The 26,680-nt window shown below is 37.8% G+C and overlaps 3 protein-coding genes across 6 annotated transcripts in view; all 3 read left to right on the top strand.

Moving 5' to 3' along the window:
* LOC115221581 (choline dehydrogenase, mitochondrial) overlaps positions 1–5,285 on the top strand; it is a 43,995-nt gene extending 38,710 nt beyond the window's left edge. For all 4 annotated transcript variants that reach the window (XM_029791782.2, XM_029791783.2, XM_036510722.1 and 1 more), the window contains one exon: positions 2,835–5,285. In XM_029791782.2, the coding sequence (XP_029647642.1) occupies positions 2,835–4,609 (1,775 nt within the window). In that variant the 3' untranslated portion in view covers positions 4,610–5,285. The remainder of the gene's footprint in view (positions 1–2,834) is intronic.
* A 127-nt stretch (positions 5,286–5,412) lies between these two features.
* Positions 5,413–22,344, top strand: LOC115221456 (choline dehydrogenase, mitochondrial-like). The gene is made up of 3 exons (XM_036510723.1): positions 5,413–5,542; positions 13,192–13,453; positions 20,410–22,344. Exons 2-3 carry the CDS (start codon positions 13,341–13,343, stop codon positions 22,184–22,186), a joined length of 1,890 nt encoding a protein of 629 aa, XP_036366616.1. The 5' UTR covers positions 5,413–5,542; positions 13,192–13,340; the 3' UTR covers positions 22,187–22,344.
* Positions 22,345–23,638: 1,294 nt separating this feature from the next.
* Positions 23,639–26,034, top strand: LOC115221457 (choline dehydrogenase, mitochondrial-like). The gene has a single exon (XM_029791641.2). The coding sequence runs from the start codon at positions 24,017–24,019 to the stop codon at positions 25,769–25,771; it is 1,755 nt and encodes a 584-aa protein (XP_029647501.1). The 5' UTR covers positions 23,639–24,016; the 3' UTR covers positions 25,772–26,034.
* The last annotated feature ends 646 nt before the right edge of the window (positions 26,035–26,680 follow it).

Raw genomic sequence — 26,680 nt, 5'->3', positions numbered from 1 at the left:
GCTTTGTTCGGATTGAGGCTATAGTAGAAGACATTTGTCCAAGTTGCCACGCTGTGGGACTGAACCCAAAACAAGGTGGTTGTCAACAAGCTTCCTACCGCACAGCCTCAAACTGTTTACATTCAAATTATGCAGCAACCAATGGAGAGAAAGTAGCCCATCATTACTGTCCCACTATAGTACAGATATTTTTTTTTTTTTTTTATAATTTACTGATGTCCTTTCTCTCAAAGACCTTCATAGATAATCCCTCAAACTTCTCTACTGTTAACAGTTTTATGGTTTAATTTGAATATCTATTGACTATTGCAAATCTCTTCTACTAATATCCTCACACTGACCAAAACCTTATGAGTGGATTTGGTAGATGGAAACTGAAAGAAGCCTGTTCTATGTATATGTGTGTTTATGTAAGTTTGTGTATAATTGTGTTGACATTATGTAATTGTTGTAAATGGATGTCATTCATTTCTAATTTTCTGTGCAAACATGTCTGGCCATGGGGAGATATATTGCTTTGTTTGGAAGCAGGTAATGGTTGGTGACAGGAAGAGCATCCAGCTGTAGAAAATCTGCCTCCACAATCTATGCAACCATGGAAAAGTGGATGTTGAAACAATGACTATTACCCACACATCTCTGCTCCACAATGGTCTTTGTGCTGTTTACAGTTAATTTCTCATTTCAAATTTAAAGATTTGTTACATCCCATAATATTATATAAAATGTGTTTTCCTTTTCTGTCAAAAATATTTATGTAACTTTTACTACATCATAATATATATATATATATATATATATATATATATATATATATATAGCAAAAATTTAGATTCAGATGAATATGGTACTAAAGTTGAGGAACCAGAATTTAGTATGGTATTAGCCATACAATTTCAAAGTAAGGTGATTAAAATCAAAATAAGCAACAAGGATATCCATAGGGAATGCAGTATGATTGTTTCAAGCAACACCATTTAATTGCACAATGCAATCATTACATCAATTTAAAATGCAGAGCAATCCTCAGCTGTACAAAGACATAGAATTTAATTAAATTAGAACTGATGGACACAGTATAATTATACCTAAAATCTCCAAGAAGTTAAGGAGATAGACAAAGAACATGCTGGCTTCACTCCAGCATAGAAGTTATCAAGAAGATATACATTGTTACAGACTCTGCCAGCATGTTCTTTGTCTATCTCCTTAACTTCTTGAAGATTTTAGGTATAATTATACTAATGTGTCCATCTGTTCTAATTTAATTAAATTCTATGTCTTTGTACAGCTGAGGATTGCTCTTCATTTTAAATTGATGTAATGATTGCATTGTTCAATTAAATGGAGCTGCATGAAACGATTGTACTGCATTATCTCTGGATATCCTTGTTGCTTATTTTGATTTATATATATTTGCAGGCACTAGGTTATTATTTGTTGCAGGGTAGATGGTACAATCAACTGAACCAGTCACAGTATCATATTGTTATACTTTGTTACTTATGATCAATAGGGAAACACAATAGTCAATAGATTATTTCAGATATCTGTTCTTGAAGAAAGAATATAAATGTTAAACGAAGAATATGAAGAAATCTTTTAGTAGCAGTTACACAAGCTTTGAAAAATGTAAAACTCCCTCTTCTAGAGGGTCTTTAACCCTTTTGTTACCATATTTCTGTTGAAATACACTGCCTTTGTTTTAATTAGTTCTTCAGCATTCAGATTACTCTGTCAAGTATGATGCTTATTTATTGGGCTGTCTGGAAAGTTCGTGCCAATTTATAGTAGCTTACCTTTCGACTTATTTTAGAACATGGTTGAGTCCATAAAATAGGATTTGACTACACCTCCATTTAGAGCACAGTTTAAGCTATCTTTTTGTGGAAGAAGGTTTATGTTCTTATAACCTGTGTTAATTCTGTAACCCTTTAAAATCGAAGATAAGAAAGTTCATTTTCAGCACTTGATGCTTTGGGAACCAGACAAAAATTGCTGCAGCTCGGCTGGGATATGTTACTCCACCCTCCATATTCACCAAATATTGCTCCTTCGGATTTCCACTTATTCAGGTCTCTACAGAATAGTCTTAATGCTGCCATTAGTATGTCCAGGGCAGTCGGATGGCAGAATCAGGAGAACAACAGTACTGTGCAGTCTTTAATGGTTATCAACCTTTCATCTATTTATCAAATTATTGATAAAATAACTACCAGCAATATACCAAAGTTGAATCAGTTGGTTGTACCTTACCGTTAGAAATTTTTTTAGCTAGACACACTAATATTAGAAATCAGAAAAATGTTGAAGATTTGATAGCTTCGAAAGTTTGATTTGTTGGTGTTTTTCTTTATTTCACTTTATTTATTTTTATTTATCTATTATTTGTTTGTTTGTTTTGGAGTGGTTGATCATAAGTACCTTTCTAAAGAGTACTTCTGCTGCCTTCTCCTACAACACTGCCCAGGCAAGAGATCTTATTACTATTATTTTTTTTTTCTTTCAGTTATGTTTCCATTTCTTGCTGGGTGTCTTCCCGACACCTAGGGCAAAGAATTATTATTATTATTATTATGAATGTATTGTAATCCTTTACCTTTGTGATATGCTTCGTTTGCTTTACCCTTGTCACCTTAATTACCGCAGCATTTATGTCATTTTTATTTATTTTGTTCTTTAATTAATTTAATCATTATTAACTTATTTTATAATATTATTAGTCACTTGCTTCAGGTATTAGTTTTGTTCTGTCTGGATTTTAAAGTGAACTTATATATAATTGTTATCTATTGTACAAACTTCTTATCATTCATCTTTCTCTTACCCTCTAGCCCTGCCGATAAACCCTGGTATGTTGACTGCCCACTGCCATCATCGACCTCCTTTCTCAGGCAGCCAATCGACTGGTCGTTATTTTAGTACATCTTCAAAAGACTCAGTGACAGCCACCAAGGAATATAGTTACGTTGTTGTTGGGGCCGGGTCTGCAGGGTGTGTCCTCAGTAATCGCCTTACAGAAGATGCTGACAATACTGTACTTCTATTGGAAGCTGGTCCAAAGGACTATACTTGGAAGATCCACATGCCCGCAGCTCTGATGTACAACCTATGTGATGATAAATATAATTGGTACTACATGACAGAACCGGAAAGAGGCATGGACAACCGAGTAATGTATTGGCCAAGGGGCCGTGTTTGGGGTGGGTCATCTTCTCTAAATGCAATGGTGTATATTCGGGGTCATGCTCTTGATTATGACCGATGGGAAAAGGAAGGGGCTTTAAACTGGTCATATGCAGACTGTTTACCTTATTTCCGCAAATCTCAGACACATGAACTGGGTCCTGATGAATATCGGGGAGGAGAAGGGCCCTTGCATGTATCTCGGGGTAAGACTAATAATGAGCTGCACCAGGCTTTCATTGATGCTGGTGTTCAAGCTGGTTACCCCTTCACTGATGATATGAATGGCTACCAGCAAGAAGGATTTGGTTGGATGGACATGACTGTTCACAAGGGTAAGAGGTGGAGTACAGCTAGTGCTTACCTGAGGAAGTCGTTAAAAAGACCAAACCTAGACACTGAAGTAAATGCATTTGCCAAGAGGATCCTTTTCGAAGGTAACAAAGCAGTTGGCATTGAGTACGAACAGAAAGGTGTCATTCACCAAGTAAGGGCCAACAAGGAAGTGATTCTAAGTGGTGGTGCTATCAATTCCCCACAACTTCTCATGCTTTCTGGTATTGGCAATGCTGATGACCTTAAAAAACTGGACATTCCAATTGTTAATCATTTACCTGGCGTAGGCTCAAATCTTCAGGATCATCTTGAAGTCTATATTCAACAGAAATGTCTTAAACCAATCACATTGTACAAAGCACAATGGAAATTTCCACATGTCATGATCAAAACTGGACTTCAATGGTTTCTGACTTTTACAGGTGATGGTGCTACATCTCATTTAGAATCTGGAGGTTTCATTCGCAGTAGACCTGGTTTAGAACATCCAGATATTCAATTCCACTTTCTGCCATCTACTGTTAATGATCATGGACGCAAAGTAGGCCCATGCCATGCTTATCAAGTTCATGTGGGTCCTATGAGACCTACAAGTAGGGGCTATATGAAATTGAAGTCTAAAGACCCTAAGGTTCATCCAGTTATAGTTGCTAACTACCTTACAACTGAACAAGATGTAGTAGATATGAGAGATAATGTCAAACTCTCAAGAGAGATATTTGCACAGAAAGCATTTGATCCTTATAGAGGTGAGGAACTAGCTCCTGGTCCCAATGTCCAAAGTGATAAACAAATCGATGCATATATCCGTCAGATGTCTGACAGTGCCTATCACCCATCTTGTACGTGCAAGATGGGAGATCCATCAGATAATATGGCTGTGGTCGGCCCTGACACTAAAGTCTATGGAATTGAGAATCTTCGTGTCGTAGATGCCTCAATCATGCCCAGTGTAGTCAGTGGCAACTTAAACGGTCCAACTTGCATGCTTGCTGAAAAAGCAGCAGATATCATTCGGAATCGGCCAGCACTTCCTAAATCAACAGCCCCAGTCTGGCAGCCCAAATCATTAGATACCCAACGATAACTCATGCTATCCCCACTCCTTTCACTCCCTTTCATGTTATGTTTCCTTTTCTCTTGTCTAAAGGATTATAACTTTGCTGCTATGCAGCAACCAATGTATTCTAATTGTAAATATATATAATATATATATATATACATATATATGTGTGTATATATAAATATTCTGTTTTGCATTTTTTAATTGTTTTTTTTACAAGAAGACTGTCATCTTTTTCTGTGTATTAAAGTATTCACCTTTACAAAGCTTGTTAGTTATAAACTCATGTTCATTTTATTTCTACACCCACCTGTCTCTCTATTCTCTTCCCCTGTAATGAAAAAGAACAAATCTGTTGTGAGAAATTTGGGAATTTGATGTCTTGCTCTTTTAGTTTAACCATCCATTCCTCAACCATTTCTTTCTTCCTATTTTATTAAATGATTCCCTTTTTTTTAAAATTTCTTAGCAGTATTAATTATTTTAACATTCTTTTTAAAGAAAACCATATTAAAATTCTTCATTTACTTCAGAGATTCTAACTGCCCTTCTTTAACAATTCCAACAGTTTAGACCAATTTCCAAATTTTTCAAAGGAACAAAAAGTTTACATGAATTAGATAACAGCAAAAAATTGTAAAAGTTTGTATTGAAATTTGATTCATTTGCAAAAGAAAATTAATAAATTGCATTTACCTGTCACCTGCTTCTAGTTTGCTTCATTTACACTTTCACTAATTAATCATTCAAATAGTTAACCTCACCTTATCTGTTGCACTGTGATATAGAATAAACTGGTTGCACCTGTTTTCTTCTAGGTTTTTGTATTTTCATGAACTAAAACAGTTTTTGTGTGATGGTGGTGGAGGTGGAGGTGAGTCTGTAATGAAGAAGAATAAATCTTATTTTTAAGACAATCAGTTGAGTGCAGCAGTACCTGGCACATTTATTGAACAGGTAATATTTTAAAACTTTTGACCTGTGCAGATGCTGAGGGCTGAGGACAAAACATTCAACTAAATTCTGTATATCTTTCACCTTTTATAATTCTTTCGGTCATTGGGCATCGGCATGCTTGGCCACTGCCTGCTTTAAAGTGTTTTAGTGTTGAAAATTGACCCAAGTACTTATTTCTTGAGTTTGTACTTATTTTACTGGCTCTTTTGCTGAACTGCCAAATTAGGGGCATGTAAACAAACCAATACCAGTTACATATGCACACAATTACATGTGTGTACTGTTCTTACAGTACTTCTCTATGGCTGTGAAACGTGGCCTATGCGGGTGGTCGATCAATGAAGGCTGGAAGTCTTCGACAATGACTGGTTCCAGTGCATTCTTCGCTGCCATCGGGTGGATCGAGTTCCCACTGCCTATCTCCGACTTCGCCTGTCTCTGTGGCCCCTTCCATCTGTCCTTCTGCAACGGCACTTGCGGTGGTTTGGCCATGCATGTAGGCGTCCGGTGGGTGAACTGAGCCATGATGTCCTTCTCCCAACTCCACTTCCCAACTGGCAGAAACGCGCGGGCGGGCAGCTGAAGACCTGGGTTACAATGATCAAGGAGGACCTCTCCATGCTCACGGGACCGCAGGTGGTCAGTCTGCGCCGATGGAACTGTGACTGGCTCGCTATCTCCAGTGAACTGACGCAGGACCATCATGCGTGGGCTGCCATGGTTCAAGATGCCTCGAGAGTAGTAGAAGCTGACTCAACCCGCCCAGGGTGAATGTCGCCACAAGTACAAGTAAGTGTGTGTGAGATAGAGAAGGCATGTAGCATTCAAAACCGCAAGATCAGGGCCAGGCAGTGTATTGAGTTCTTGAGCAAAACACTTCATTTTTATGTTGCTCTGCAATCGCTGGCACCTGACGTTTGATTGATATAAACAAATTACCTGTGCAGGTTGTTCAGCAGGAAGCTGTGGAACATTCATCTGGGATCTTTACCTTTTGACGTACAGATTTTAAAAATAATTTTTTGTAACTAAACACTTTCAAATTTCGGACACTGGTAGAATGTGTCATAAAATATGTTTTACTCTTAGCATTTTTGAGAAAAGCTTATATTTACGAAGTAATTTCACGTCAAAGTAGGCCTATTTCGGTAATTTCAACCAATCAATGACATGTATTCAGTAATTTTATTCAGCTGAATACACGTCATTGATTGGTTGAAATTACTGAAATCCAAGAACTTTAACATGAAATAACTTCCTAAATATAAGCTTTTCTAAAAAATGTTAAGAGTAGAATATGTTTTATATGAGACATTCTACCAGTGTCCGAAATTTGAAAGTGTTTAGTTACAAAAAATTATCTGCTGTCCTCAACAAATGAGTCCACCGATTTTAATATGGGAAGCTTCCAAATGGCTTGCCTCTACTGCAGTCACTCACAAGGCATTGATCAACCCAAGGCTTATAGTAAAAGACACTTGTTCAAGGTGCTGTGCAGTGGGACTGAACCCAAAACTATGTGGTTGCAAAGTGACCTTAATCACAATCATACCTATGCCTATGTAGTTCCCTTAATTTTTACTTGGCTTCTTTCTGATTTCTGATAAAATACACTTAATACTTAAAATATGCTGGGATCTATTTCAATTGACAAACCTCGTAACAACAGTTTGTCTTGAGTTCTGTGGAAGCTATTTCTCTCTCTCTCTGTTCTTTCAGCTAACATTCCTTTACTTAAATATCATCTTCATTTTCATCTCACAAATCATTCATTATATTCAAAAGCTTGTTTTTCTTCACAGATAAACCAGTAAAAGTTCTGATTGTTAACCAAAAAGGTATTTGTTTGCAGAGACGGGGTCTGTTTTAGATTATTCTAGATTAAATATTCTTTTACTTGTTTCAGTCATTTGACTGTGGCCATGCTGGAGCACTGCCTTTAGTCAAGCAAATAGACCCCAGGACTTATTCTCTGTTAGCCTAGTACTTATTCTATCAGTCTCTTTTGCCGAACCACTAAGTTACGGGGATGTAAACACACCAGCATCGGTTGTCAAGTGATGTTGGGGGGACAAACACAGACGCACAAACATATACACACACATGCATATATATATATATATGCTTCTTTCGCTTTCCGTCTTCCAAATCCACTCAGGGCTTTGGTCGGCCCGAGGCTATAGTAGAAGACACTTGCGCAAGGTGCCACGCAGTGGGACTGAACCTGGAACCATGTGGTTGGTAAGCAAGCTACTTACCACACAGCCACTCCTGCACTTATGTTAATAAAATAGATTATTTTATTAGAAACAAGAACAACAAAAAAAAAAGATAATTCATTGTAAAATGGCGCTTCTTAACCTTTCGTAGCTCAGTGTCTTCCATTCATGGAATGGTGTTCAAAAGATGCACTCCCAGTATTTTGATGAAACCCTATCATCATCAGTTTAAGGTCCACTTTTCTGTGCTTGCATGACTTGCACAGAATTTGAGATAGATTTCTGCTGCTGGATGCCCTTCTCATTGCTAATCCTTAGTTGTTTCCAAGTAAGGTTTATTTCCCCAGAGCTAGATATGCCTTTGGAGAATATTTGAAATGAATAACACTCTTTTACAACAATCATGAGATGTTAATTCAAAGAGACACAGACGTATACACATGATGGGCTTCTTTCAGTTTCCATCTACCAAATTCGCTCAAGGCTTATTTTAATCAAACGAAAGTTAGTTTTCTTCTGTCACATCCATCATATATTTGTTTTTAGTGTTACTGTGTTAATTTTTTTTATGGAAATAACTAATAAAGGTGAAGACTTAATGAAATTATATTGGACCTTGATGCAATAAAAGAAAAAATCAGTTGTATTCTTGCTCACTGATAACTTCATGTCCATTCATACTTTAATCTTAACAAAGACATTTTGGAAATGTGTTTCTAATTTCCTAATATAAGAACTGTACTAGGTATAACCCTTTAGCTTTCAGATTAATCAGTGAAATGTAATGCTTGTTTATTCACATTGTTGTGAATTAATCATATATTATCTTGTAGTTTTGAGACTTTAATGATGTGACTGTTCATTTGTAGAGTGGCATTGTACAGTAGGTGTGAGAGACAGGATCTAGTCAATTTCAACATGAGACTGGTAGAAAATTTGGCATAGATGTGGCCAGTTTAAATGCTAAAGGGTGAAATATTTTTCTCTGAAAATATTGCAAGCCCTCTAAACACCCAATGTTCCTGTCTCCGCTATGGTTCCTCCTTCACATTAGCAACTTCTATGAGGGCATTACCACTCGGGTTAAGAACCAGTGCTGTAAAACTACCAAAATATTAAGTGTATTTAGTTATCCCCCTCCTCCAGTCTGTGGGGTCCTTATTTTAAGGGTACCTACTGCAGGATATTAAAATAAACAGGCCAACAAAAGAGTGAACCAGTCAAGTCAAAACAGAAGTAAACTATTGTTTCTTTTTGAGGAAACACAAGGCTGATTTGTATATAGAAAATGGGTACTAGTGTGCCCATAACCTGATGAACACAGAAAATATTTTTATCTTATGTAAAAGTATTGAATATAATAATAAAACTGTTAATATACAGAAAACTGTATTTTTAAATATATATATATATACATGTCACAATAGACTTTGCATTTAACAATTTCAGAAAAAAGAAATTGATTTAATAATTGCTTTAGAACATAGACTGTAAATTTAACCAATTACTGAGAAATTATCATGCGAGAATACTTAGGTAGATTTTTAATTTAATAATTTTCCTTTGGTGACATTTTTTTAGTGAAAATTCTGTTCTCAAAAAGGTTTCACAATATATACGGTATAAACACACAGTAATACGCCCACTAACACTAAATGCTTAGTAGCATTTCATTGATCTTTAAGTTCTGAGTTCAAATTCCACCAAGGTTGGCTTTGCTTTTCGTCCTTTTGCATTTGATGCAATAAATACCAGTTGAGCTCTGGGGTCTCTGTAATTAACTGACACCCACCACCACCTGCAAAATTTCAGGTTTCATGCCTACAGCAGACATGATTATTGTTATAGTTGTGTGCTATCATATTAGAAACTGATTCACACTTGAACAATTCTGTTGTACACGATAGTATGCTCATGTCGTTTTGCTATGCATATCTTGCATGAAAAGCAACCTCTAACTCCCAAGTGCTGAAAAATCCATCTAAATAATGGATAAGCATCATGGTGGATATAAAATTGTATGTGTTCAAGAACTTGAAAAGTTTGCAAGTATTTGATGTATGCAGCTAATTTCACGTCAAAGTAGGCCTATTTCGGTAATTTCAACCAATCAATGACGTGTATTCAGTAATTTCATTCAGCTGAATACACGTCATTGATTGGTTGAAATTACTGAAATACAAGAACTTTAACGTGAAATAACTTCCTAAATATAAGCTTTTCTTAAAAATGCTAAGAGTAAAACATGTTTTATATGATACATTCTACCAGTGAATGAATGGTTAGAACAATTGTGAAAAATGCTTTGAAAATCTCAATATCATTGAAGTGATTTGTTCAAAGAGTAAACTTTTGGGAAAATATCAACTATATTTCCTATGGAGGTAGCTGAAGAAGGAATGCAGCATGCCATCAAGTCAACATACAATGCAAAACCAAGGAGCATCTTTAATCACTTACTAGAAGAATGAAATAAATCAGAAACATTTACTACTAGCAGAGGTTGGTTTCAAAGAGTCCAACACTGCAAAACCTCTGTATGTATGGTAAAGCTGAAAGTGTAAACCCCAGGGAACCAAGGAATTTCTTTTGGTTCTTAAGGTTATTTTTGAGTGTGGTAAATACCCTCCCTGACTTTTATTCTATATAAATGAAAAACATTATCTAAAAATGAATGTCATCCTGCATTTTTAGTCTTTAGGAAAAATTTTTTAAATGCTTTTTGTGTCAAGGCTGGAAAAGACCATTTAACCCTACTGCTTGGTGGTATTGCTTTAGAAGACTTCAGATGTAAGCAATTGTTCATTTATCATTCAGATGTACTGATGTACATGTGATTGGAAAATCAAACTAAAAAGCCTGGGTTATTATAGAAAATTTCATACTGTGGTGTTTCATATTTTTACCCAACAGTGAAAAAAAAAATCAGTTTGAAGAACACAACCTTTTCCATAAGGTAACATTTGTGTTTGATAAACTCCAGAATCTTGACACCCTCAAGACATGTATTCTTGTTGAATTAGTTTGCCTATCACCAAATGCCACTACTTTACTCAAGTCCATGGATAGGGTTGTAATTTTTGGCATAATGACCTGCTGTCTCTTACACTCTCAAAGAACTTGTTGAGAGGACAAATGACCAAGATAAAAAAAAAATCTGATATCACGAAGGTCATGTATATCAAAATAATCTAGGACAAAATTTGGAAGAAACTATGTCTCGAAGACTTCTGCGATGATTTCTTAGAATTTAAAGAAGAATGATACTGGTGGAATTCTTCAAATGTACCCTTGTGCTTGCCAATGAAAGTGAAATACGGATTTGGAGAAGTTAGACTCGAGTTCATCTATTGAAGACTTGCTGGAGTAACCACTGGAAATAATGCTTATAATTGAATTCTTCAGTAACAATATTGGCAACTTTATGGAACCACCCCAGGGATGCAACAGTAAGACAAAGAGTATCGTGTTGAATATGGAGTGCTTCATGAGATACACTCAAGAAACTGCAGACAATACTCTCTTTTACGTGTTTCAGTCATTTGACTGCAGCCATGCTGGAGCATCGCTTTTAGTCGAGCAAATCGACCCTGGGACTTATTCTTTGTAAGCCCAGTACTTATCCTATCAGTCTCTTCTGCCGAACCGCTAAGTGACGGGGACATAAACACACCAGCATCGGTTGTCAAGCAATGCTAGACACACAAACACACACGCGCACACATATATATATATATACATTCATACGACGGGCTTCTTTCAGTTTCTGTCTACCAATTCCACTCAAAGCATTGGTCGGCCCGAAGCTATAGTAGAAGACACTTGCCCAAGGTGCCACGTAGTGAGACTGAACCGAGAACCATGTTGTTGGTAAGCAATCTACTTACCACACAGCCACCCCTGCGCCTATGAAAAAAACTCAAACTGCAGACAATGGTTGTTTTTTGAAGCAACCTTGGTTTCATCCGAGATATAACCTGTTCCCTCCTGCATTTCAGTTGATGTGGAGGTGATTTGCTGAGGGGTTAGGGTATTGGACTCGTGATTGTAATATTGTGGTTTCGATTCCTGGCCCTGGTGATGCAGTGTGTTCTTGAGCAAAACACTTCATTTCATATTGCTTCAGTTCACTCAGCTGACAAAAGCGAGTAATCCTGTGATGGACTGGTGTTCTATCCAGGAAGGGAAAATATATGTGCCACAGAAGCCTGGGAGCCAGCCCTATGAGTCTTTCACCTGAAAGAATGGTGAGTAGGCCTCAATATATAAAAACTTCAGATCCTTGTGGAACATCTTTACTAATTTTATTACAACTTTAGATCATAACAAGATCACATTGTTTGAGACAATAATCTACAGTTATTACCTGCTTGGTAGATGCATTAGTATCTTCCAGGTTATTGGATTTTTCAGTCATTTCGTGAAGTCTGTCACCATATTTGATGAGATGGGTATGTCCTGTGCACCCATGTAACATTAAGTCTTATGGAGCTGAGTCAAAATGTTATAAAAGTACATCTACACCTGATGGGATGCTTCTGCACCGTAAGTCATGGTATAGTTTCCCACCCGCAAGAGAGCGATGCAGGATGTGTCAAAATGATCGTTGTGATAAACAAAGTTTCCAGTATACTCCATCCATTGTTTCTACTATACTCAACGTGCATTAAGGAATTCCTAACACCGATCCAACAATGATTGTGCTATTACTGTGGATGATGCCAGGTAGCCATAAGCAGTGAATGTGCTTTATCATCATCATACTACTAGGGACACACCCAACATGTAAATTTTAAATTTAAACTTTAATTTTATCCTATATCATCATCATCTTCATCGTTTAACGTCCGCTTTCCATGCTAGCATGGGTTGGATGATTTGACTGAGGACTGGCAAACCGGATGGCTGTACCAGGCTCCAATCTTGATCTGGTAGAGTTTCTACAGCTGGATGCCCTTCCTAATGCCAACCACTCCGAGAGTGTAGTGGGTGCTTTTACGGGCCAGTCAGGCAGTACTGGCAACAGCCATGCTCAAATGGTGTTTATGTGCCACCTGCACAGGAGCCAGTCCAGCGACACTGGCAACGACCTTGCTGGAATGTTTTTTCACGTGCCATCAGCACAAGTGTCAGTAAGGCAACGCTGGTAATGATCACGCTCGAATGGTGCTTTTTACCTGCCACCGGCACAGAAGCCAGTTAGCTGCTCTGGCAACAATATATATATATATATATACCATTTCTATTAACATCTTTTATATAGCTCATCCTAAAAGTACTCACTGAACAAGAAGTTAAGCTAATCTTCTAAACGTACAATTCTTCAATTAAATGAAACATCTAACTCAATGAATAACCTTATAAAACTAAAAATTTCCCAAGATATAAAAACAATTATGTAATATTAAATATGATATTTGTCATTGACAGGATAGGAATTTTACGAACTTCAGCAGAACCTGAAATAGTGCTTTTATGGAACATTGAATCTTGAAGCAGATAAGCTATAAATAGTAGCATCTAAATATTGGCTTAAAAAAAAAAACAAACCTTTGGATAGAAAAAGTTGAATACTGCCCATGGAACTTGAACCTACATCTCTTGTATCAGAACAATCCTTCAAATTTCCCTATTTTAGGATCTTTACTCTTACCGGTGAAAATTGTGTGTTGTTGAGCTTCAAGCATAATAAATAAATGCAGGAATGCACATATACATACATATAAAAGCAAACACACACACTGGTTCTTGTTCACTTTTTTATATTCATTAGTCGATTGGTTAATCATTTAACCAATTAAATTATCAATTGTTTAATCATCAATAAATCGCCTAGTTTTGTCAAAGTTCTTTTCATTTGTGATCTCATCAGTGACATACTCTACTTCAGGCTTCTTCAAAAATGAAGAAGTGAAATAAAACCAGTACATGTGTTTATTGTTGGCCTGATGACCCTCCTAACATGCAACAAAATTTTTTAAAAAAAGGTCACATGAAGAATCTCGCAATACAAACACAAACAAAATATATACATATTTTGTATACATATAGGCATAGGAGTGGCTGTGTGGTAAGTAGCTTGCTTATCAACCACATGGTTCCAGGTTCAGTCCCACTGCGTGGCACCTTGGGCAAGTGTCTTCTACTATAGCCTTGGGCCGACCAAAGCCTTGGGAGTGGATTTGGTGGACGGAAACTGAAAGAAGCCCGTTGTATATATGTATATGTATATATATATATATATATTTATATGTATATATATATATATTTATATATAGGTTATAAAATGAGATAGGGGTTGAAAATTCAACCCACCATGGGATAACATATATATCATCATCATCATCATTTAGCGTCCGTTTTCCATGCTAGCATGGGTTGGACGGTTCTACTGGGGTCTGTGAAGCCAGAAGGCTTCATCAGGCCCAGTCAAATCTGGCAGTGTTTCTACGGCTGGATGCCCTTCCTAACGCCAACCACTCCGTGAGTGTAGTGGGTGCTTTATATATATATATATATATATATATATATATATGTATGTATGTGTGCGTATATGTCTGTGTTTGTCCCCCCAACATCACTTGACAACCGATGCTGGTGTGTTTACATCCCCGTAACTTAGCAGTTCGACAAAAGAGACTGATAGAATAAGTACTAGGCTTACAAAGAATAAGTCCTGGGGTCGATTTGCTCGACTAAAGGCGGTGCTCCAGCATGGCCACAGTCAAAATGACTGAAACAAGTAAAAGAATATTTACATACATACTTACATACCTAGGAGTGAGTGGACAAATGAAAGCAGCCACTCACCACATTTAGTTGGAGTTACGTCTATCATTGTTTGCAGCAGTTTGATTCATCCCCATGCAACTTAGAATTTTGTAGGCTCCTTACAATAACCTACCTAGTGAGGCTTGTATAGCTGAATTGATTCCCTGAGCCCGACGACCCAGGTTTCTGCAAGGAGCCTGTAAGACTTTAAGCTGCATACAGCCAAATCAAACAGTTTTAAATCATCATCATTGTTTGACTGTGGTCGAGACAATGGAATTTACTATGTTACGCCAGACTTCCCAGTCCATCATAGCATTACGGAGGTCCTGTTGCTGGATGCCTGTATCCCTGGAGATTACATCAGGATAGGAGAGTTTGCGCCCTCTGGTATCGCGAGCATTAAATGGTAATGGTGGTAGTGATTTCAAATTTTGGCACAAAGCCAGAAAGTCTGGGGGAAAGGGGTAAGTTGATTTCATCAACCCCAATTCTCAAGTGGCACTTATCTTATTGACCCTGGAAGGATGAAAGGGAAAGTCGACCTCAGCGGAATTTGAACCCAGAACTTAAAGATGGACGAAATGCTGCTAAGCAAATGATTCTGCTAGCTTACCACAATAATAATAATCCTTTCTACTATAGGCACAAGGCCTGAAATTTGGAGGAGGGGATAGTCAATAACATTGACCCCAGTGTTTCACTGGTACTTAATTTATCGACCCTGAAAGGACAAAAGGCAAAGTCAACCTCAACAGAATTTGAACCCAGAACGTAAAGATGCACAAAATGCCACCAAGCTAACAATTCTGGTAGCTTTCAACAACAACAGCAATAATAATGGTTTCAAGTTTTGCCACAAGGGCAGACATTTTGGGGGAGGGGATGAGTCGATTACATCAACCCCAGTGTTTCACTGGTACTTGATTTATCGACCCTGAACAGATGAAAGGCAAAGACGACCTTGGCGGAATTTAAACTCAGAACTTAGCGACAGGTGAAATACACATTCAAAGAATTATTGCAGATGACAGTGTAGTGTGGAGGTGATTTGGTTGCTATTTCTAGCATGTTGAGTAACCATGTAGAGCAGTGGTTCCCAAACTATGAGTCGCAAACGGAATCTTAGTGGGTCGCAAAAAGTTATAAAATTACGCATTAGCTTTGATTAACTGCTGTCTATTGAGATAGTTCAGTAGAGTTAAGTGGGTCGTCATAAACTGGTGTGATAAATAGTGGGTTGAGACTCTAAAAAGTTTGGGAACCACTGATGTAGAGAATTCCTCACTGAAATTGCTATGTTCACTGCTATTGTCATTGTTCTGTAGAAATACCAATTCACACATTTTTATACAGGCCAATCAGCAGTCTTTGATGCTTTCAGGTAGGGAGAGGGCAACTTCAGAACATACTGGGTGGGCACTCTGGTTTGCAATAATTCTAAGGTGGAATTTTGAAATAAGCATATTACTGTAATTTTTTCCAGCTCTGAATTTATGTTTTAAATATTAATTAAAAATCAATTAAAGAGTTTTTCAAAACTTCTATTTTCCAGAGCCTCCCCTTCTTTATCTTTCTCTTCTCTTCTTCCTCCCATCTTCGTTTCAGAGTTCGCAACTGGCAGTAACTTTTTCTTTTTCATTTTTGTAGTTGGTGTACAAGATTCTTTATGTGAATTCATGTGTTGATACAAATTTTGCTGTGTCTAGAGAGTCATTATGCCAGTATTATTAACACTCACACTGGTTCAGTTCCTCTCCCTTATTATTAGTCTATTGGTTGAATATCCAACTAACTAATGGATTCTTCGTCAACAGAGGAGTTCAGTGTAATCCATAGGCAGGAGAGGTGCAGCTGAAGTGTAGAAAGTCCAGTAGAAGTTGGTGGGTGATGAGAGAAGACAGGTAGAATCCGTAGAAGTGTAGAATTCGTGGATGATGAGAGGAGACAGGATCAACTGGTGCAGCCACGTGAGTGTGTAATATATGGAGAGAATTCACAAAAAAAATAAAAGACGAAGACAGGTGGTGTAGACAACAAACAGATGTATTAGTATAATGCTCGGGAAGTGAAAAAATCTTTAATGTTTCGAGCCTATGCTCTTCCACAGAAAGAAACAAGGAGAGAAAATATAGAATGTGTATTGCGATCTATCATAGTGAAGCAAATTGATTGTTTATTTAATTTGGTTAAACAGTAAATCATTTGTTTTGTTTTTGTTTGTCAAAGCTCTTTTGTTGCTACTTGCAAATGAGTTACTAATTAACCAAGTTAACAAACAATTGATTGGTTAGTTGGATATTTAACCAATTCACTAATAATAAAGAAGTGGAACTGAACCAGTGCATGTATTAATTATAGTGGCATAATGACCCTCCCTAGACACAACAAAGTAACTTTTTCCTTTTTACCTTTTTACGAAAATTCTTTCAGAATTATGTTTTACCCATCACAGATGATGATTAAGCTACAAGTCTCTTCTGCGCGTGTCAGGAAAACTATAAACTTCCTTCCAAAACGTTTTTTAATATTTTCTGTTTTTATTTGTATGATTTGGTCCTTGAGAGAATCTAACACAAAATGTTCAGATTCATATCAGAGTCTTTGCTCTGCAATACATATTTTTTCATGGTGAGGTATTATCTTTTTATTTTTGTGATTAAATGAAAAATTATTACAATAAAATCTTTGTTTAATAATATATGTGTCTGTGTGTAGTGGAGGGTTTCAATATAATTCTGATATTTCTGTATAAAATACCTTTCCTCAATATTTGAAAGAGAATAACAAATTAAATTAAATGATGAAACCTTTGATGTTTTCAGTTCAAAACTTCAATGGTTTTTGTCGTTTAAACTGATTTGTATTTTACTTTTGAAATATGTAAAAGGCATTTTATTCCAAAATATCAATAATCCTTCCTACTATAGGCACAAGGCCTGGATTTTTGTGGGGGGGGGAGACGGGGGGGATTGATCATGTCAACCCCAGTACTTGACTAGTACTTAATTTATCAGCCGTGAAAAGATGAAAGGCAAAGTCGACCTTGGCTGAATTTGAACTCAGAACATAGCAACAGGCAAAATACTGCTAAGCATTTTGTCCAGCATGCTAATGATTCTGCTAGCTTGCTGCCTTAATAATAACCCTTTCTACTATAGGCACAAGGCCTGAAATTTTGGGGAAGGGGACTGGTTGATAACATTGACCCTAATATCTTACTGGTACTCAATTTTTTTTACCCTGAAAGGAAGAAAGGCAAAATCAACCTCGGCAGAATTTGAACTCAGAATATAGTGACAGGCAAAATACCACGCAGCATTTCGTCCAGCGCGGTAACAATTCTGCCAGCTCAGCACTGTAATAATACCAACAATAAAATAATAATAATAAACATTTGGTTGGCTCCTTGTATTATTTAATGTATCTCAAATATAAACCATAAGCATTTAAATTTCTTTGTCAAATGTATTGCTTATTTATTCACATTGTTTTAAATTAATCACACTTTGTTTTGTAGCTTTAAGATCCCAATGGTGTGTTTGTATATATTTAGAATGATATTGTAGCGTAGGTATGAGGGTTTGGATCTAGTCAGTTTTAACTTAAAACCAGTAGAATATTTGGGCTGGATATGACCAGATTAAATGCTAAAAGATTAACCCTTCAGTGTTCAGATTACTCTGTTAAATGTAATACTTTTTCACTCAAATTGTTTTGAATTAATCATGCATTATGTTATAGCTTTGAGGTTTCAATGATGTGATTGTTTATTTTTTTAATGTCACTGTAGGTTAGGTGTGAGAGGCTAGATATGGCCAGTTTGAATATAAAACATGTAGAATATCTGGGCCAGATATGGCCCGTTTAAACACTAAAGGGTTAAACAGTTTTATAATGGCCATAAATGCATTCCACATGTTATCCAATTTATTAATTATTATTGCTTGTTTTTCCATTTTAAATCCTGTTTACAGCAAACTTTCCCTCTTCAAATTTTGTTGCAACCAAAATATTAATCATTTTTTTTCCTTATTTTTTTTTTTTGTGTTCAACTAAGCATGTTTGAGTGGTTTTTACTGCTTTATGAATTGCATATTTTTTCAGCAGGCACAAGGTTGTCATCTATTGGGTGGTAGATGGTGCATTCATTTGAACTCAAAACCATATTGGTTTCAAATTTTGACACAAGGCCAGCAATTTCGGGGAAGAGGGTAAGTCAGTTAGATCAACCTCAGTGCTCAACTGGTATTGATTTTATTGACCTTGAAAGGATGAAAGGTAAAGTCGACCTCAGCAGGATTTGAACTCAGAATGTACATAAAGATAAAATGCTGTGGAGCATTTTGCCTGGCATGCTAACGATTCTGCCAGCTCACTGCCTTTGAATCCTGAATCATATTGTTACTTGTTTTATTATCAGCAATGAGATATGAGACAAAAACAGTCAATCTTCAGGTTAATTAATATTTAATGTTAATGAGGCATAGGAGTGGCTGTGTGGTAAGTTCTGGGTTCAGTCCCACTGTGTGGCACCTTGGGCAAGTGTCTTCTACTGGAGCACCGCCTTTAATCGAGCTACTCGACCCCTGGACTTATTCTTTTGTAAGCCCAGTACTTATTCTATCGGTCTCTTTTGCTGAACCGCTAAGTAACAGGGACATAAACACACCAGCATTGGTTGTCAAGCAATGATAGGGGGACAAACACAGACACACAAACGCACACACGCATATATATATATATATATATATATATATATATATATATATACGATGGGCTTCTTTCAGTTTCCGTCTAACAAATCCACTCTCAAGGCTTTGGTCGGCCTGAGGCTATAGTAGAAGACACTTGCCCAAGATGCCACGCAGTGGGACTGAACCCGGAACCATGTGGTTGGTAAACAAGCTACTTACCACACAGCCACTCCTGCGCCATAAACAAGGTCTCTTGTGCAGAGACCTTAAAGTTTTAAGAGTCATTCAGTCTTATCTCTGAATGTTGCACCACTCTCAGTTGTTGTTGTTGGGACTGAGATTTTCATGGCTAGATGCTCTTCCTGTTGCCAACCTCCATTTGCTTCCATGTGAGACAATTATCACCCAATCTACCAAAAAAAAAGCATGTGGCATAGTGGTTAAGAGCACAGGCTACTAACCCCAAGATTCCGAGTTCGATTCCAAGCAGTGAACAATAATAATAATAATAACATCGAAAAATACCGTAGGAATGAGAACCCAGGTTTGAAATTTCCCCAAGACACCTGATGAAAGCTGGAGGGTATATCAGCCAAAACGTTGTGTTAATGACAAACAAGATGAGGACAAATATCCGTCAAATGTAAATAATGTACATAATTCCTCATCTCTTAAATATAGAATTGAAAAAGCATCCTGTACATGCTTTCGCAGTGAACTACAAGCAAATGATACCATCAGTGAAGGCATTGCTTAGAAACTAGCAAATGGACACATGTGAAGATGAGGAAAATACAAACACATTCACACAAACAACCATGTACAAGCAAGCTCTTGGTGACCTCACTAATGCTGGTGCCTTGTAAAAAGTACCCAGTAAACTCTATAATTTGACTGGTATTCAGAATCGGGAGTACAACACCCTAATCACAAGGCCATGACCCTTCATTTTTAAATATGACACTTTATATTTTGAGTTCACATCATACGCTTTTCCTTTTTCATTCTTTGCGTGGTTCATAAAATAGGTACTAGTAAATTACTGGGGTTGGTATAACCAACTGTCCCTTTCCCTTAATTACCTATTTGTCTGCTTTTAATAGTGAGCTTATTTATGAATGTTGTCTGCTGTATTTATACTACTATATCCTACTTTGTATTCATCTTTCTCTTACCCTCTAGCCCTGCCGATAAACCCTGGTATGTTGACTGCCCACTGCCATCATCAACCTCCTTTCTCAGGCAGCCAATCGAATGGTCGTTATTTTAGTACATCTTCAAAAGACTCAGTGACAGCCACCAAGGAATATAGTTACGTTGTTGTTGGGGCCGGGTCTGCGGGGTGTGTCCTCAGTAATCGTCTTACAGAAGATACTGACAATACTGTACTTCTATTGGAAGCTGGTCCAAAGGACTATACTTGGAAGATCCACATGCCCGCAGCTCTGAAGTACAACCTACGTGATGATAAATATAATTGGTACTACATGACAGAACCGGAGAGAGGCATGGACAACCGAGTAATGTATTGGCCAAGGGGCCGTGTTTGGGGTGGGTCATCTTCTCTAAATGCAATGGTGTATATTCGGGGTCATGCTCTTGATTATGACCGATGGGAAAAGGAAGGGGCTTTGAACTGGTCATATGCAGACTGTTTACCTTATTTCCGTAAATCTCAAACACATGAACTGGGTCCTGATGAATATCGGGGAGGAAAAGGGCCCTTGCATGTATCTCGGGGTAAGACTAATAACGAGCTGCACCAAGCTTTCATTGATGCTGGTGTTCAAGCTGGTTACCCATTCACTGATGATATGAATGGCTACCAGCAAGAAGGATTTGGTTGGATGGACATGACTGTCCACAAGGGTAAGAGGTGGAGTACAGCTAGTGCTTACCTGAGGAAGTCGTTAAAAAGACCAAACCTAGACACTGAAGTAAATGCATTTGCCAGGAGGATCCTTTTCGAAGGTAACAAAGCAGTTGGCATTGAGTACGAACAGAAAGGTGTTATTCACCAAGTAAGGGCCAACAAGGAAGTGATTCTAAGTGGTGGTGCTATCAATTCCCCACAACTTCTCATGCTTTCTGGTATTGGCAATGCTGATGACCTTAAAAAACTGGACATTCCAATTGTTAATCATTTACCTGGTGTAGGCTCAAATCTTCAGGATCATCTTGAAGTCTATATTCAACAGAAATGTCTTAAACCAATCACATTGTACAAAGCACAATGGAAGTTTCCACATGTCATGATCAAAACTGGACTTCAATGGTTTCTGACTTTTACAGGTGATGGTGCTACATCTCATTTAGAATCTGGAGGTTTCATTCGCAGTAGACCTGGTGTAGAACATCCAGATATTCAGTTCCACTTTCTACCATCTACTGTTAATGATCATGGACGCAAAGTAGGCCCATATCATGCTTATCAAGTTCATGTGGGTCCTATGAGACCTACAAGTAAAGGCTATATGAAATTGAAGTCTAAAGACCCTAAGGTTCATCCAATTATAGTTGCTAACTACCTTACAACTGAACAAGATGTAGTAGATATGAGAGATAATGTCAAACTCTCAAGAGAGATATTTGCACAGAAAGCATTTGATCCTTATAGAGGCGAGGAACTAGCTCCTGGTCCCAATGTCCAAAGTGATAAACAAATCGATGCATTTATCCGTCAGATGTCTGATAGTGCCTATCACCCATGTTGTACGTGCAAGATGGGAGATCCATCAGATAATATGGCTGTGGTCGGCCCTGACACTAAAGTCTATGGAATTGAGAATCTTCGTGTCGTAGATGCCTCAATCATGCCCAGTGTAGTCAGTGGCAACTTAAACGGTCCAACTTGCATGCTTGCTGAAAAAGCAGCAGATATCATTCGGAATTGGCCAGCACTTCCTAAATCAACAGCCCCAGTCTGGCAGCCCAAATCATTAGATACCCAACGATAACTCATGCTATCCCCACTCCTTTCACTCCCTTTCATGTTATGTTTCCTTTTCTCTTGTCTAAAGGATTATAACTTTGCTGCTATGCAGCAACCAATGTATTCTAATTGTATATATATATATATATATATATATATATATATATATATATATATACACATATATATATATGTGTGTATACACTCTTTTACTCTTTTACTTGTTTCAGTCATTTGACTGTGGCCATGCTGGAGCACCGCCTTTAGTCGAGCAACTCGACCCCAGGAATTATTCTTTTGTAAGCCCAGTACTTATTCTATCGGTCTCTTTTGCCGAACTGCTAAGTAACGGGGACATAAACACAGCAGCATCGGTTGTCAAGCAATGCTAGTGGGACAAACACAGACACACAAATACACACACGCTTATATATATATACATATATACGACAGGCTTCTTTCAGTTTCTGTCTAACAAATCCACTCACAAGGCTTTGGTTGGCCCGAGGCTATAGTAGAAGACACTTGCCCAAGGTGCCACGCAGTGGGACTGAACCCGGAACCATGTGGTTGGTAAACAAGCTACTTACCACACAGCCACTCCTGTGCCATAAACAAGGTCTCTTGTGCAGAGACCTTAAAGTTTTAAGAGTCATTCAGTCTTATCTCTGAATGTTGTACCACTCTCAGTTGTCATTGTTGGGACAGAGATTTTCATGGCTGTATGCTCTTCCTGTTGCCCAGCCTCCATTTGCTTCCATGTGAGACAATTATCACCCAATCTACCAAGCAAAAAGCATATGGCGTTGTGGTTAAGAGCGCAGGCTACTAACCCCAAGTTTCCGAGTTCAATTCCAAACAGTGACCTGAACAATAACAATAAAAATAACATCAAAAAATACCGTAGGAATGAGAACCCGGGTTTGAAATTTCCCCAAGACACCTGAAGCAGGGTGGAGGGTATACCAGCTGAAATGTTGTGTTAACAACAAACAAGATGAGGACAAATATCCGTCAAATGTAAATAATGTACATAATTCCTCATCTCTTAAATATAGAACTGAAAAAGCATCCTGTACATGCTTTCGCAGTGAACTACAAGCAAATAATAACATCAGTAAAGCCATTGCTTAGAAATTAGCAAGTGAACACATGTGAAGATGAGGAAAATACAAACACATTCACACAAACAACCATGTACAAGCATGCTCTTGGTGACCTCACTAATGCTGGTGCCTTGTAAAAAGTACCCAGTAAACTCTATAATTTGACTGGTATTCAGAATCGGGCAAGCTAGTAGAAATGTTAGCACGCCGGGCGAAATACTTACCGGTATTTCGTCTGCCGTTACGTTCAGAGTTCAAATTCCGCCGAGGTCGACTTTGCCTTTCATCCTTTCGGGGTCAATAAATTAAGTACCAGTTATGCACTGGCGTTGATGTAATCGACTTAATCCATTTGTCTGTCCTTGTTTGTCCCCTCTGTGTTTGGCCCCTTGTGGTTAGTAAAGAAGTAGGTATTCAGAATCGGGAGTACAACACCCTAATCATAAGGCCATGCTCCTTCATTTTTAAACATGACACTTTATATTTTGAGTTCACATCATATGCTTTTCCTTTTTCATTCTTTGCGTGGTTCATAAAATAGGTACTAGTAAATTACTGGGGTTGATATAACCAACTGTCCCTTTCTCTTAAATTTCTAATCTTGGGCCTGGAAGAAGTTATCAAATTACTTATTTGTCTGCTTTTAATAGTGAGTTTATATATAACTGTTGTCTGCTGTATTTATACTACTATATCCTACTTTGTATTCATCTTTCTCTTACCCTCTAGCCCTGCCGATAAACCCTGGTATGTTGACTGCCCACTGCCATCATCGACCTCCTTTCTCAGGCAGCCAATCGACTGGTCGTTATTTTAGTACATCTTCAAAAGACTCAGTAACAGCCACCAAGGAATATAGTTACGTTGTTGTTGGGGCCGGGTCTGCAGGGTGTGTCCTCAGTAATCGCCTTACAGAAGATGTTGACAATACTGTACTTCTATTGGAAGCTGGTCCAAAGGACTATACTTGGAAGATCCACATGCCCGCAGCTCTGATATACAACCTATGTGATGATAAATATAATTGGTACTACATGACAGAACCGGAGAGAGGCATGGACAACCGAGTAATGTATTGGCCAAGGGGCCGTGTTTGGGGTGGGTCATCTTCTCTAAATGCAATGGTATATATTCGGGGTCATGCTCTTGATTATGACCGATGGGAAAAGGAAGGGGCTTTGAACTGGTCATATGCAGACTGTTTACCTTATTTCCGTAAATCTCAGACACATGAACTGGGTCCTGATGAATATCGGGGAGGAGAAGGGCCCTTGCATGTATCTCAGGGTAAATCTAATAACGAGCTGCACCAAGCTTTCATTGATGCTGGTGTTCAAGCTGGTTACCCATTCACTGATGATATGAATGGCTACCAGCAAGAAGGATTTGGTTGGATGGACATGACTGTTCACAAGGGTAAGAGGTGGAGTACAGCTAGTGCTTACCTGAGGAAGTCGTTAAAAAGACCAAACCTAGACACTGAAGTAAATGCATTTGCCAGGAGGATCCTTTTCGAAGGTAACAAAGCAGTTGGCATTGAGTACGAACAGAAAGGTGTTATTCACCAAGTAAGGGCCAACAAGGAAGTGATTCTAAGTGGTGGTGCTATCAATTCCCCACAACTTCTCATGCTTTCTGGTATTGGCAATGCTGATGACCTTAAAAAACTGGACATTCCAATTGTTAATCATTTACCTGGTGTAGGCTCAAATCTTCAGGATCATCTTGTAGTCTGCTTACAACAGAAATGTCTTAAACCAATCACATTGTACAAAGCGCAATGGAAGTTTCCACATGTCATGATTAAAATTGGACTTCAATGGTTTCTGACATCTACAGGTGATGGTGCTACATCTCATTTTGAAACAGGAGGTTTCATTCGTAGTAGACCTGGTGTAGAACATCCAGATATTCAATTCCACTTTCTGCCATCTGCTTTGGATGATCATGGTCGCAAAGCAGGCTCATGTCATGCTTATCAGTTTTATGTGGGTCCTATGAGACCTACAAGTAAAGGCTATTTGAAATTGATGTCTAAAGACCCTAAGGTTCATCCAATTATAATTGCTAACTACCTTACAACTGAACAAGATGTAGTAGATATGAGAGATAATGTCAAACTCTCAAGAGAGATATTTGCACAGAAAGCTTTTGATCCTTATAGAGGTGAGGAACTAGCTCCTGGTCCCAATGTCCAAAGTGATAAACAAATCGATGCATTTATCCGTCAGAAGTCTGACAGTAACTATCACCCATGTTGTACGTGCAAGATGGGAGATCCATCAGATAATATGGCTGTGGTCGGCCCTGACACTAAAGTCTATGGAATTGAGAATCTTCGTGTCGTAGATGCCTCAATCATGCCCAGTGTAGTCAGTGGCAACTTAAACGGTCCGACTTGCATGCTCGCTGAAAAAGCAGCAGATATCATTCGGAATCGGCCAGCACTTCCTAAATCAACAGCCCCAGTCTGGCAGCCCAAATCATTAGATACCCAAAGATAACTCATGCTATCCACTCCTTTCACCTTGTCCGTTTCCCTTTCAAATTATAACTTTGCTGCAGCTACTGTACTTTGATTGATTGATTGATTGATTGATGGATAAATGCATGCATGCATGCTTTCTTATTTACTTATATAAATATTCAATTATACCTTTTTACTGCTTTTTTTTTTAACATGAAGGCTGACATCTTTTTCTGAGTATTAAAGTATTTATTTTTACAAAGCATTTTAGTCATAAACTCATGTTCATTTATTTCTACACCCACCTGTCTCTCTCATCTCTTCCCCTGTAATCAAAATATATTGAATTGCAAACAATTGCAGCATGGAAGGTGTTTGTAAGCCATTTATGAATCACACAAAAGCTGTTCGATTCACTTCAACATTTAAGTTTAATTTGTCAAAATATTTTTGTCACTTTAAGACCGCGACCTGTTCACTGACAAAAATCTACGCTGCATCTTTTTGTCAGTGAACAGGCTGTGGTCTTAAAGTGACGAAAATATTTTGACAAATTAAACTTAAATGTTGAAGTAAATCAAACAGATTTTGTGTGTTTCTTAAATGGCTTACAAACAACTTCCACGCTGCAATTGTTTTCGTTTCAAGCACACGATCTCAGATCAAATCACTTGCTATGCAAGTAAATCTCCGTAATGTATTGCAAGAGATTTGTGAACTTGATGTCTTGCTCTTTTGGATTAACTAACCATTCCTGAACCATTTCTTTCTATTTTATTAAATGGTGCTTATTTTTTCTTTTAATTTCATAATAATATTAATTCTTTTAACAGTGAAGGCTTAGTGTTTAGAGTATTCAGCTCATGAACACAAATGCTAGAACTGGGTGCCACTGCATAGTGCCAAGGACTCCAAATTTGCCATCAAGATGTAGGACAAGATACTG

Source organism: Octopus sinensis, linkage group LG18 (genome assembly GCF_006345805.1).
Source record: "Octopus sinensis linkage group LG18, ASM634580v1, whole genome shotgun sequence".
NCBI classification, from domain to species: domain Eukaryota; kingdom Metazoa; phylum Mollusca; class Cephalopoda; order Octopoda; family Octopodidae; genus Octopus; species Octopus sinensis.
The sequence above is the reverse complement of the archived record's forward strand: the minus strand, read 5'-3'. Positions and strand labels throughout refer to the sequence as shown.